The sequence below is a fragment of the Perca fluviatilis genome, chromosome 16 (genome assembly GCF_010015445.1).
Source record: "Perca fluviatilis chromosome 16, GENO_Pfluv_1.0, whole genome shotgun sequence".
NCBI classification, from domain to species: Eukaryota; Metazoa; Chordata; class Actinopteri; order Perciformes; family Percidae; genus Perca; species Perca fluviatilis.
This window is the reverse complement of record NC_053127.1, coordinates 692928-707079: the sequence shown is the minus strand read 5'-3', so window position 1 is coordinate 707079 and position 14152 is coordinate 692928. Positions and strand designations below refer to the sequence as shown.

Below are 14152 nucleotides of genomic sequence, written 5' to 3'. Positions count from 1 at the left end.
AAAAGAGACAAACTGAAGAATAACAAAAGAGACAAACTGAGAGACTAACAAGAGACAAACTGAAGAAGTAACAAAGAGACAAACTGAAAACAACAAAGAGACAAACTGAAGAACTAACAAAGAGACAAACTGAAGAACTAACAAAGAGACAAACTGAAGAACTAACAAAGAAAGAGACAAACTGAAGAACTAACAAAGAGACAAACTGAAGAACTAACAAAGAGACAAACTGAAGAACTAACAAAGAGACAAACTGAAGAACTAACAAAGAGAGACAAACTGAAGAACTAACAAAGAGACAAACTGAAGAACTAACAAAGAGACAAACTGAAGAAGTAACAAAGAGACAAACTGAAGAACTAACAAAGAGACAAACTGAAGAACTAACAAAGAGACAAACTGAAGAACTAACAAAGAGACAAACTGAAGAACTAACAAAGAGACAAACTGAAGAACTAACAAAGAGACAAACTGAAGAACAAACAAAGAGACAAACTGAAGAACTAACAAAGAAAGAGACAAACTGAAGAACTAACAAAGAGACAAACTGAAGAACTAACAAAGAGACAAACTGAAGAACTAACAAAGAGACGAAGTGCCGAAGATTAGGGCTTGTACAGTTCCAGGTGAAACCCTGGTGTGTGTGTGACTGTATGTGTATGTGTGTGTCTGTATGTGTGTGTGTGTGTGTGTGTGTGTGTGTTTGTGTGTGTGTGATGTAACTGGCCGTGTTGTTGTTCTCTTTCAGACCACCAGGAGGCGTCGTCTTTCCTCAGTGACTCTCCTCTCCTCAGCCTCAACGACCTTCTCAGTTTCTCCTTCCAGATCTCTCAGGCCATGGACTTCCTCTCCTCCAGAAATGTACTATCACTAATAAATATTTGCATGTCATGTTGCCTATTCACGACAGGCAGGGGGGAGGTGGATTGGTGTCATTGGATTGGTGGGTGTGTCATGTTGCATTTCCCTGTGTCATGCTGCGTGTCCCTGTGTCATGTTGCGTGTCCCTGTGTCATGTTGCATGTCCCTGTGTCATGTTGCTTGTCCCTGTGTCATGTTGCTTGTCCCTGTGTCATGTTGCTTGTCCCTGTGTCATGTTGCGTGTCCCTGTGTCATGTTGCGTGTCCCTGTGTCATGCTGCGTGTCCCTGTGTCATGTTGCGTGTCCCTGTGTCATGTTGCGTGTCCCTGTGTCATGCTGCGTGTCCCTGTGTCATGCTGTGCGTGTCCCTGTGTCATGTTGCGTGTCCCTGTGTCATGTTGCGTGTCCCTGTGTCATGTTGCTTGTCCCTGTGTCATGTTACGTGTCCCTGTGTCATGTTGCGTGTCCCTGTGTCATGATGCATGTCCCTGTGTCATGTTGCTTGTCCCTGTGTCATGCTGTGTGTCCCTGTGTCATGATGCATGTCCCTGTGTCATGTTGCTTGTTCCTGTGTCATGCTGTGTGTCCCTGTGTCATGTTGCATGTCCCTGTGTCATGTTGCGTGTCCCTGTGTCATGATGCGTGTCCCTGTGTCATGTTGCGTGTCCCTGTGTCATGCTGTGTGTCCCTGTGTCATGTTACGTGTCCCTGTGTCATGCTGTGTGTACCTGTGTCATGCTGTGTGTCCCTGTGTCATGCTGCATGTCCCTGTGTCATGTTGCGTGTCCCTGTGTCATGTTGCTTGTCCCTGTGTCATGCTGTGTGTCCCTGTGTCATGTTGCATGTCCCTGTGTCATGTGGTGCGTCCTGTGTCATGCGTTGCTGTCCCTGTGTCATGTTGCGTGGTCCCTGTGTCATGTTGCATGTCCCTGTGTCATGTTGCGTGTCCCTGTGTCATGATGCGTGTCCCTGTGCCGTGCGTGCATGTCCCTGTGTCATGCTGTGTGTCCCTGTGTCATGCTGTGTGTCCCTGTGTCATGCTGTGTGTCCCTGTGTCATGTTGCTTGTCCCTGTGTCATGTTGCGTGTCCCTGTATTATGTTTCGTGCCCTGTGTCATGTTTCGTGTCCCTGTGTCATGTTGCGTGTCCCTGTGTCATGTTTCGCGTGTCCCTGTGTCATGTTGCGTGTCCCTGTGTCATGTTGCGTGTCCCTGTGTCATGTTGCGTGTCCCTGTGTCATGTTGCATGTCCTTGTGTCATGTTGCATGTCCCTGTGTCATGTTGTGTGTCCCTGTGTCATGCTGTGTGTACCTGTGTCATGCTGTGTCCCTGTGTTATGCTGTGTGTCCCGTGTCGCCGCTGTAATGTCCCTGTGTCATGCTGTGTGTCCCTGTGTCATGTTGCGTGTCCCTGTGTCATGTTGCATGTCCCTGTGTCATGTTGCATGTCCCTGTGTCATGTTGCGTGTCCCTGTGTCATGTTGCGTGTCCCTGTGTCATGCTGTGTGTCCCTGTGTCATGTTGCATGTCCCTGTGTCATGTTGCGTGTCCCTGTGTCATGTTGCTTGTCCCTGTGTCATGTTGCGTGTCCCTGTGTCATGTTGCATGTCCCTGTGTCATGTTGCGTGTCCCTGTGTCATGATGCGTGTCCCTGTGTCATGCTGCATGTCCCTGTGTCATGCTGTGTGTCCCTGTGTCATGCTGTGTGTCCCTGTGTCATGCTGTGTGTCCCTGTGTCATGTTGCTTGTCCCTGTGTCATGTTGCGTGTCCCTGTGTCATGTTTCGTGTCCCTGTGTCATGTTTCGTGTCCCTGTGTCATGTTGCGTGTCCCTGTGTCATGTTTCGTGTCCCTGTGTCATGTTGCATGTCCCTGTGTCATGTTGCGTGTCCCTGTGTCATGTTGCATGTCCCTGTGTCATGTTGCATGTCCCTGTGTCATGTTGCATGTCCCTGTGTCATGCTGTGTGTCCCTGTGTCATGCTGTGTGTACCTGTGTCATGCTGTGTGTCCCTGTGTCATGCTGTGTGTCCCTGTGTCATGCTGCATGTCCCTGTGTCATGCTGTGTGTCCCTGTGTCATGTTGCGTGTCCCTGTGTCATGTTGCATGTCCCTGTGTCATGTTGCATGTCCCTGTGTCATGTTGCATGTCCCTGTGTCATGTTGCGTGTCCCTGTGTCATGCTGTGTGTCCCTGTGTCATGCTGTGTGTCCCTGTGTCATGCTGTGTGTACCTGTGTCAGGCTGTGTGTCCCTGTGTCGCGTTGCGTGTCCCTGTGTCATGTTGCATGTCCCTGTGTCATGCTGTGTGTCCCTGTGTCATGCTGTGTGTCCCTGTGTCATGCTGTGTGTCCCTGTGTCATGCTGCATGTCCCTGTGTCATGCTGTGTGTCCCTGTGTCATGTTGCGTGTCCCTGTGTCATGTTGCATGTCCCTGTGTCATGTTGCGTGTCCCTGTGTCATGATGCGTGTCCCTGTGTCATGTTGCGTGTCCCTGTGTCATGTTGCGTGTCCCTGTGTCATGTTGCGTGTCCCTTTGTCATGCTGTGTGTCCCTGTGTCATGTTGCGTGTCCCTGTGTCATGATGCGTGTCCCTGTGTCATGTTGCGTGTCCCTGTGTCATGCTGTGTGTCCCTGTGTCATGTTGCATGTCCCTGTGTCATGTTGCGTGTCCCTGTGTCATGTTGCGTGTCCCTGTGCTATGCTGCGTGTTGACGTTGGCGTGTTGCGTGTCCTGCAGTGCGTCCACAGAGACCTGGCTGCGAGGAACGTCCTGGTCTGCGAGGGGAAGCTGGTGAAGATCTGTGACTTTGGTTTGGCCCGAGATCTGATGAAGGACCAGGACTACATCGCCAGAGGAAACGTCAGTTTAACATTATTAACTAAATGCTTATCGTTGAAATAGTTTTAATAAACTGCAACATTATAAGTGGGGTGGTGATGGCAGTGGATATGACACATGCTTTTGGTGTGGGAGACCTGGGTTCGATTCCCATTGCAGTACATCAACCAATGTGTCCCTGAGCAAGGCACTTAACCCTTAGTTGCTCCAGAAGCAAAGTAATTGTAAGTTGCTTTGGATAAACGTGTCTGCTAAATGACATGTAATGTAAGTATAAGTATGTATTGACTTTTCAGAGCTTCCTGCCGGTGAAGTGGATGTCTCCAGAGAGTATTTTCCACAACATTTACAGCTCTCAGAGTGACGTGTGGTCCTACGGAGTCTTACTGTGGGAGATCTTCTCTCTGGGTAACCAGTCCAAACCAGTACACATCTACACTACATTGGATAGACATGTACACTGTTCACTCATTATGACCAGGGATGCACCTAATCCAGGATTCATCTTCTGATTGGGCTGAATATTGGGCTTTTGACGGGGTTGGGTTTCTGCAGAACCTTAGAATTTGTTCCCAGTGAACCGAACCCTACGCTTGCACTCGGCGCGCTACGCTGGTCAATGTAATGACGGTGCCGTTGATTAGGGGAAGGTGTTTACATAGGCGGAGTGTTCAATGCAGTAGGCTGTGAGAAAGTGGAAATGGAACTGGTGAGCAGAAAAAGTGTTGCTTGGCAGTACTTTCAGTCAAAAGAAGACCATTCAAGTCCAGCTACATGTTCAATTCTCAATGCTGATTGGTCTGGTGGTGGCGAGGACCCTAAACAATACACAACATGGTCGCTGTTACAACATTTGGTATGAAACATCTGAAAGAATACGAGTTGTGCATGAAAGAATCTCCAGACAGCAGCCAAAATGCAGCAACTTCAGTTATGGCAAAGGAAAGACAGTCACGGTTTACTTCATTCATGTGTTTACTGTGTTCATGGACTGAGGATGGGAGGAGGAGTCAGCACAATCTCAACCAGGGGGTTCAGGATTCAGCAGAACCCCAAAAATCTGGATTTGGTGCATCCCTAGCTGTAGCTCACCATTATTTTCATTGTGGATTTATCTGAAGAGTATTTGCTCTATACAATTTCAGAACATGCTCATTTCTGCAGTACTTTGTGTGTTTTGTCACAGGGGGGAGCCCGTACCCCGACCTTCCCATGACTCAGCAGTTTTACTCGTCTCTGAAGAGAGGATACAGGATGAGTCGCCCTGATCACGCTCCGAACGACATGTATGACACAAAACTCACTTTCACATGTTCGCCTATAAAATCCCCATCGCCAAACCCATCAGACTCCATGTAAATAATCAGGACTTTTAGCGTGTATAGAGCCAGCATATCTCCACCAGACTCTATGTAAATAATCTCAGACTTTTAGCGTGTATAGAGCCAGCATATCTCCACCAGACTCCATGTAAATAATCAGGACTTTTAGCGTGTATAGAGCCAGCATATCTCCACCAGACTCCATGTAAATAATCTCAGACTTTTAGCGTGTATAGAGCCAGCATATTTTACACCAGACTCCATGTAAATAATCTCAGACTTTTAGCGTGTATAGAGCCAGCATATTTTACACCAGACTCCATTTAATAATCAGGACTTTTATCATTGTAAAACACACTTCATTCAAAGTGGACAGAAACTAAATAAAACTACCAAAAGCCGTCTTGGTTCATCTTTCCACTGTTCCAACAATCACCACTCTGGTTGGGTTGAAATAAACCCGCTGCCTCAGCAGAGCAGGAAACATGACATTACTATGCAATACCCGTATACTGTGCAATATCATTACTCTCATTGTCCAATGTCTATTACTCATTAAATATGATCACACTCACAATCAGCACTTTTAGACAGATCTGATCTGATATTTAATGTTCTGTCTCCAGTTATGATCTGATGAGACAGTGTTGGGAGGAGAAACCTCAGTCCAGACCTTCTTTCTCCTCGCTGATCATCGCCGTGGGCAACATGATGACCGACGACTACAAAAAGGTACTAGAGTACTCTATTACCACGTAGTAATCCTACTCAGACACTCATACTTGTATTTTGGGTTTCTTCTAGATCATGTTTACGTGATTTAACGTGATCATGTTTAGCACCTTTACAGTCACTCCCTGACTGCAATGACAGTTCAAAGACTCAGACCTGGAAGAAGTGCTTTTTCTTGAAGAGACACCTGCTAAAATGGAGCGTTTCAGACAGACAGGATGAATATACAGGTATATTCAGACAGGATGAATACAGGTATATTCAGACAGACAGGTATATTCAGACAGGCAGGATGACAATTTTTTTTTTAACATTAAATCACGTAAACATGATCTAGAAGAAACCCAAAATACAAGTATGACCCTGAAAATGAGCATCTGAGTAGGATTATACGGCAGTAATAGAGTAGTGTTCTTTCTGTAAAGTGTCAGTCTGAGTAGGATACTATATAGGTTGTACAGAGTACTCTATTACCACGTAGTAATCCTACTCAGACACTACTACAGAAAGGTACCAGAGTACTCTATTACCATGTAGTAATCCTACTCAGACTGACACCACTACAGAAAGGTACTATATACTCTATTACCATGTAGTAATCCTACTCAGACGCTCATTTTTAGGGTCATACTTGTATTTTGGGTTTCTTCTAGATCATGTTTACGTGATTTAATGTTAAAAAACATATTTTTTTCATCCTGTCTGTCTGAATATATCTGTCTGTCTGAATATACCTGTATTCATCCTGTCTGAATATACCTGTATATTCATCCTGTCTGTCTGAAACGCTCCGTTTTAGCAGCTGTCTCTTTAAGAAAAAGCCCAGTCTTCTTCCAGGTCTGAGTCTTTGAACTGTCATTGCAGTCAGGGAGTGACTGTAAAGGTGCTGTACCAGCACTTCCTACCTCTCTTTTTTTTTTCTCTCTCTCTCTCTCTCCATATATATATATATATATATATATATATATATATATATATATATATGTATGTATGTATAGTTGTGAAATCACAGCGTACAGGAAGACATGACGACTCGTTTAACCCTCTGTGCCCGAGCTTGTCGAATACGACATAAAACGGCATCTCTCATTCATAACTTATATAAGTTATGTATATATCCTTATATATTACTATATAACTTTATATTAATAACTAGTAGCAACATCCCGTCTGTTGTAGCTAAAAGCTAACAGTCGCCATGTTCTGCTGATGTCTTTGTTGTCTTCGTAGCCCTTACAGAAGGTTTTGTATCCAGCCTAGAAGTCCAGAGTTTTTGGGGTCTTTTTGCAATTAATCCATACTGTTACATCCAAGATCGATACATTTTCTGTCCATAATTTATGATTTTTCGGCCGTTTATCTCCGAGAATCGCAGCTAGCTCTGATGCAAACCATCTTTTTTTTCCCATGATGCTTTGGGAGTTGCTTGTTTTTGTCTTGTAAACCAATGAAAGGCAGGTCCGTTACACATTAGGCCCATATCATCTGAGGGACAACAAAGATTGTTTATTGTGAGGAGAGATCACTCAAAGTCAGAATAGTAAGATGTGACCAAAGATCGTCTATTACCGTTCTAAACCATTCTACAGAGAAGAATGACATCACTGTTTTAAGTTTTGGCATAAGTTTGGGGCTTTTTTTGAAGAAATGTAAATAGTTTGTCCTTTATATGAGTTATAATATTTATTATGGTTATTTTTGCACTGGATGACTCCAAATATATAGGAGAACTGTTTTAGACAACACAAATGCTTGTGTAGCATTGCAGTGTGTGTGATAATAATAATAACTATAACAATAACTATGACATTATTATTTTGATTATTGGCATAAGTGAATGTCATGAGGACAAAAGCGTCTGGACTTTTTTGAAACAATTTAGATATTTTGTCCACTGTATGAGTTATGATGTTTATTTTTTCACAGTTTGACTCCTATTACATATGAGAACTGTTTTAGAGAAGATTGGCTTAGCTTTTATTGTTGTGTGTGTTATATCAATACATATTTGTGAGATTCATTTTCTGTTATTTATTTATTTGTCTTTATGGTCCTACAACCTTTTTCTACATTCAAGTGACCTTACTGCAGCACAAATATAACAATAGCCCAGTTTGTCCTGAAAGAAATTATGTTTATAGATGACTGTGGTCAACAGTGCCACTAACCCTAACCCTCGCAACTGTTGCACTAAATGCTTGCTCTTGGGGGAATTACTGGAATTGTTGGGTCTTTGTAAATTATAGAGTGTGGTCTAAACCTACTCTATCTGTAAAGTGTCCTGAGATCTTGTTATGATTTGATACTATAAATAACATTTAATTGAAATTTAATTGATCAGATTGATGTTTGATCCCTCCTGTTGTCCTCGGGTCAAATTTGATCCGTTTACAAAAACTTTCTATATCAGAACTATGACAAAAGAACGTTGAAAAAAGTGACAAATGTTTGAAAATTGTACAAAAGCGCAGGAAAAACATTGACAATTTTTTTTTATTAAACGCTGAAAAAAGTCACCAAAGAAATCTGAAAAAGTGACAAAAAAACATCAAAAAAATACAAACAAAAACTTGTTAAAATGACAAAAAAATTGGAAAAAATACATTGGAAAAAGTGAGAAGAATACTTGTTAGGAAATCGCCCACAAATTGGAAAGAATGTGACAAAAAAGTTTGGAATAAAAGTGAAAAGGACGACAAATGTGAAAATTTTGACCGAAAAAAACACAAAGTTGCAGGTCGACGGGAAGACAACACAAGGGTTAAAAGACTTTTTAGAAAATAAAACCAGACGGACCATAAATTGTTAAAAATCCCTGAAGGCTGAGAGGATTAAGTTTCTAAATACGGTCTGTAAGTATTACAGCAGTAGTAGTATTTATGACAAAGACATGGACGTCTGGCTGTTTCCAACTTTTTCGTCACTGTCGTTGTCAGTAAATGTTGTTGTTCTTTGTTGTGTGTCAGCGTTACCTCCAGCTGAGCCAGGACTTCCTGAAAGGTGATAATCCAGCTGTGGTTCGGTCCAGAGGCCGTCCAATCAAAGACCAGATGGACGGACAGACAGACGCAGACGGTCAGAAACACGTTCTCGCTCCCATCGATAAACACTATCACTGTACTGATCACAGAGATCTTACCCTCCGTATTGTTTACAGGACGTCCCGCTCCCCAGGTGACTGTTCACCTGCTAGAGGCGGAGCCAGAGGAGGCAGGCCCCTCCCACGGCAGTTACATCATCCCCGTCACTGACATCATCATAGAAACCAGCGGCAGTTCTGCGCCGGACGCAGTCAGGTACCAATGAAGTTATTTAAAACATGAACACAGATAATCATACGTCAGGGCACTTAAAGTTAACAATAATGTCTGTATAATACTATAATTCTATAGTAGTGTATATATATATATATATTCTCTACAGCACAGTGAAGTATCTCCAGTCTGATTTCTGCTCAACAAGCTTTGTTTCTTTTGAAAAAATTCAAAAAATGCAACAAAAATATCCAAAAAAGCGTGGTCATCCGGGTGTTGTGCAGAAAGACCCTCAGCATGGCAAGTCCTGGTAGAGCATAGCGGAGATTAGTCACGAGGCCGCGGCGAGCGGTCTACTGTTTTACGGAGAACGTTATGCTTTCTAACGTTACTGCTGCATCGCTTCATGATCCAAAATGCGTCAACTCGGTGTTATGGCGTTCATGTTGACCACCCCAAATACCCCTCCTGGTGTCCTTAGGTCTAATCTGACGCATTTTCAAAAAGTTTTTATATCAGAAATTTGGGTTTTTTCCAACCTAATTCTAAAACAAAATAACATGGATGGTACCATACAATGGTCTTTACAAGTAAAATAAGTAATCAGTTCACTACTTTCATTGATTTCGGGTGTTGGTGTTCAATTCATAGCATTTGATATATATATATATATATATATATATATATATATATATATATATTACAATACATTACATTACATAACATGTCATTTAGCTGACGCTTTTATCCAAAGCGACTTACAATTAAGTCCTTTCAACTGTGAAGGTTCAAACTCGAAACAACAAGTAGTAAGTGCAAATACATTAGCTTTTAAAAAGCAAAGCTACAAAGAGACATATGAAAGTGCAGCTTCAAGATTATTTTTATTTATTTAGTTTTTTTTATCTGAGGTGTAGTCGGAAGAGATGTGTTTTTAACCTTCGGTGGAAGATGTGGAGGCTTTCAGCCATCCTGATGTCGATGGGGAGCTCGTTCCACCATTTGGGAGCCAGGACAGTGAACAGTCTGGATTTCGTTGAGTAATTAGTTCTCCCTCGCGTGAGGGGGCAGCGAGCAGTTTGGCTGATGCAGAACGAAGTGGGCGGGTTGGGGTATATGGTTGGACCATGTCCTGGATGTAAGCTGGGGCTGATCCGTTCGTGGCCCTGTATGTAACTACTAGTGTCTTGAAGCGGATGCGGGCAGCAATTGGTAGCCAGTGAAGAGAGCGGAGGAGCGGTGTAGTGTGAGAGAACTTGGGGAGGTTGAAGACAAGTCGAGCTGCTGCGTTCTGAATGAGCTGCAGGGGCCGGATGGCACATGCAGGCAGGCCAATCAAGAGGGAGTTGCAGTAGTCAAGACGTGAGATGACTAGAGCCTGAACCAGAACCTGAGCTGCCTTCTGCGTTAGAAGGGACATATCCTTATGATGTTATGCAGCATGTATCTACAATAACAGGATCGGGTGGTTGCAGCAATGTTAGCAGTGAAGGAGAGTTGGTCGTCAAGTGTTACACACAGGTTTCTATCAGTCTGGGTTGGGACTACCACAGAGTTGTCAATTGTTATAGTCAGTTCTTGGGTAGGAGTGCCCTTCCCGGGAAAGAAAGGAGCTCAGTCTTGTCGAGGTTGAGTTTCAGATGGTGTGCGGACATCCAAGAAGAGATGTCAGTCAGACAGGCCGAGATACGTGCCGCTACTTGAGTTTCAGACTCAGGAAAGGAGAGAATTAGATGGGTGTCATCCGCGTAGCTGTGATAAGAAAAGCCGTGCGACTGAATGACAGACCCGAGAGAGTTGGTGTACAGAGAAAAGAGGAGGGGACCCAGGACTGATCCCTGAGGAACCCCAGTTTTGAGTGGGCAAGGTTCTGAGCTAGATCCTCTCCAAGTTACCCGGTAGGTTCAGTCTGCCAGGTAAGATGTCAGCAAAGAGAGCGCAGAGCCTGTGACACCCAGATTCTGGAGTGTCGAAATGAGGATCTGGTGGTTCACTGTGTCGAAGGCAGCAGAAAGGTCCAGAAGGATGATGATGGAAGAGAGAGAGGTTGTTCTAGCGATGTGAAGCTGCTCAGTGACAGCAAGGAGGGCGGTTTCTGTTGAGTGACCAGCCTTGAAACCAGACTGGTGGGGATCAAGAAGGTTGTTCTGGTGGAGATAGGTAGAGAGTTGATTATGAATGGCACGCTCAAAGAGTTTTAGATAAAAATGGAATAAGGGAGACGGGTCTACAGTTATTTACATCAGAGGAGTCGAGTGTTGGGTTTTTTGAGTAGCGGGGTCACTCTTGCCTCTTTAAGGGCATTGGGGAAACAGCCAGTTGACAAGGAGATGTTAATGAGATGAGTGAGGAAAGGAAGGAGGTCAGGAGTAATGTACTGGAGGAGGTGAGAAGGGATAGGATCCAGGGGGCAGGTGGTTGGACGGGCAGAGGTAATCAAAGTAAGAATTTGATTTGGAGATAGAGGGGTGAAAGAGGAAAGAGTACTGGATGTGACGGATGGTAATGTGATTTTAGGAGGTGTGGTGGAGAATGAAGAGCATATGTCATCTATCTTTTTTACAAAGTAGTTGACAAAGTGGGTTGGTAGGAGGGAGGAGGGAGGAGGTGGACTGGGGGTATCTAGCAGGTTAGAGAAGATGGAAAAAAGTTTTTGGGGGTTTGAGAAAGATGATTCAATTTTGGTTTGATAAAAAGAGCTTTTTGCTGCAGAAATAGAGGCAGCGAAGGAGGAAAGAAGAGACTGATAGGTAAGCAGATCATCTGGGTGTTTAGATTTCCGCCATTTCCTTTCCACTGCCCGTATAGTTGATCTTTCAGCACGTACTAACTAGATAACCACGGCGCTCGGGAGGACTTACGAGCCGGTTGTGAAGTAAGAGGGCAGAGAGAGTCGAGAGAGGAGGATAGAGTAGAGAGTAGAGTGTCTGTGGCAGCATTAGGAGGCATGAGTAAGAAAGAGTCAGATGGAGGGAGGGTAGATAGAGTACATGCCCCCAGAGAAGAAGGAGAGAGTGAACGAATATTACGGTGGACAGGTACGGTGTCTCTTGAGATATGGTTGTGAGCTTGGGAGAGTGGGAGAGAGTAAGAGATGAAGAAATGGTCTGAGGTATGGAGTGGAGTAACAGTGAGGTTGGATGTAGAGCAGTTTCTAGTGAATATGAGATCTAGGTGGTTGCCAGCTTTGTGAGTGGGTGGTGAAGGAGAGAGTGAGAGGGCAAAAGAAGAGAGAAGGTGAAGAAAGGAAGCTGACTTCTCTGTCTGGATGTTGAAGTCACCCAGAAGTACCATATCTCAAATGGTTGTGGGTTCGACTCCGACCTGCAGCCCTTTGCTGCATATCATTCCCCCTCTCTCTCCCCTTTCATGTCTTCATCTGTCCTATCAAAATAAAGGCCAAAAAATTATTTAAAAAAAAGTAAAGTTTAAACTTGATGATGATGATGATGATGATGGTGGTCTGTGTCGCCGCAGCCCTCAGCTCTCAGAGTCTCCAGGAGAACAGGAAGTGACATCATCAGAGGATGGACAGAAAGTGACATCATCAGAGGATGGACAGGAAGTGACATCATCAGATGACGTGCAGGAAGTGACATCACCAGAGAAGTGTCCTGAGGAAGACGAGAGCTGCCTGTGAAAGAAACCTAAATACAAACGGCAGCAGAATCAGATTCATAACTTCATCATATTTAGCTGCATATTCTTTTATATTTGATCCAGAAGTGTCTGTGTATATCTGCGTTATTATTTTAATCTGCTTCCAGACAAACTTTCTTCAGTTTTAATAAACGTTTGTTTACTGAAACCCGTGTGGCGCTGCCTGCTTGATTTAACCCTCCTGATGTCTTCAGGTCTAATCTGACCCGTTTTCAAAGTTTCTATATCAGAAATGTGGGTTTCTTTCAACCAAATAGTCAAACAAAATAATGTGGATGGTTCCCTATGACGCTCTTCAGAAGTAAAATAAATGATCAGTTCACTACTTTCATAGAATTTGGGTGTTTTATTCAATGTTATAACATGTAAAGAAACATTGATAAAAGAACACTGAAAAACGTAGGAAAAAAGTGACAAAAATGTCAGGAAAAACTTTAAAATTTACTGTAACTTAAAAAAGCTGAAAAATATTGACATGACCTAATGACAAAAGTGTCGAAGACGACGACCAAAACGTTGAATTATTTTTCCATTTTGACCCAGAAAAAAACAAAAGTTGCTGCAGGTCGACGGGGGAGACAACACGAGAGTTAAACGTGATGGTTGTAACCTTCGCTGCACCGGACGCCTGACACATCTAAACACCACCCAAGTCAGTCCAACTTCTCTGAGGTACGGGAACCTTTCTGGAGTTATCTGATATCATGGATTCTAACAGGATATATAAGACTAGATACTAGTTATCTGATGATGATAGGTTCCCCCTCTGGGTTTCTTCAGTCTTCTTCATCACTAACTGGGTTCCAATCAAAATGTCTTTATGTGAACTACGTCATTTGGAATGAAAAATGTCTCATGGAAAGAGTAAAACTCGATTGAATTTCATGAATTTCATTTTACGTTTTATCTCATTGGATGAACAGCTTGTTTGATCGTTTTAGGTCATATTATGGTTGCAACCAGCCATAAAATGAAGAAGAAGTTTTAGATCATTCCCACTTTCTTTGGTGTCAACAGACAGCGATATATAGACATATCTATATTTATATACAGATATATAGACATATCTATATTTATATATAGATATATAGAAATATCTATATTTATATACAGATATATAGACATATCTATATTTATATACAGATATATAGACATATCTATATCTATAGACAGATATTTAGACAAACCTATATCTATATAGAGATATATAGACATATCTATATTTATATAGAGATATATAGACATATCTATATTTATATATAGATACATAAACATATCTATATGTATATATAGATATATAGACATATCTATATGTATATATAGATATAATATATAGACATATCTATATTTATATAGAGATATATAGACATACCTATATCTATAGACAGCTATATAGACATATCTATAATTACATACAGATATATATGGAGTCGAGACACTGGTGGCGCTTTTTTTCACACCACACGCCAGCGTGTTGGAAACCTT

General features: G+C 42.7%; 1 protein-coding gene across 1 annotated transcript in view; it reads left to right on the top strand.

Moving 5' to 3' along the window:
• LOC120544137 (platelet-derived growth factor receptor beta-like) overlaps positions 1 to 12815 on the top strand; it is a 32741-nt gene extending 19926 nt beyond the window's left edge. Inside the window, exons 21-28 of the mRNA XM_039777722.1 lie at positions 749 to 861; positions 3598 to 3720; positions 3996 to 4107; positions 4886 to 4985; positions 5648 to 5753; positions 8720 to 8828; positions 8911 to 9049; positions 12485 to 12815. Coding sequence (XP_039633656.1) covers positions 749 to 861; positions 3598 to 3720; positions 3996 to 4107; positions 4886 to 4985; positions 5648 to 5753; positions 8720 to 8828; positions 8911 to 9049; positions 12485 to 12647 — 965 coding nt within the window. The 3' untranslated portion in view covers positions 12648 to 12815. The remainder of the gene's footprint in view (positions 1 to 748; positions 862 to 3597; positions 3721 to 3995; positions 4108 to 4885; positions 4986 to 5647; positions 5754 to 8719; positions 8829 to 8910; positions 9050 to 12484) is intronic.
• Positions 12816 to 14152: the final 1337 nt, after the last annotated feature.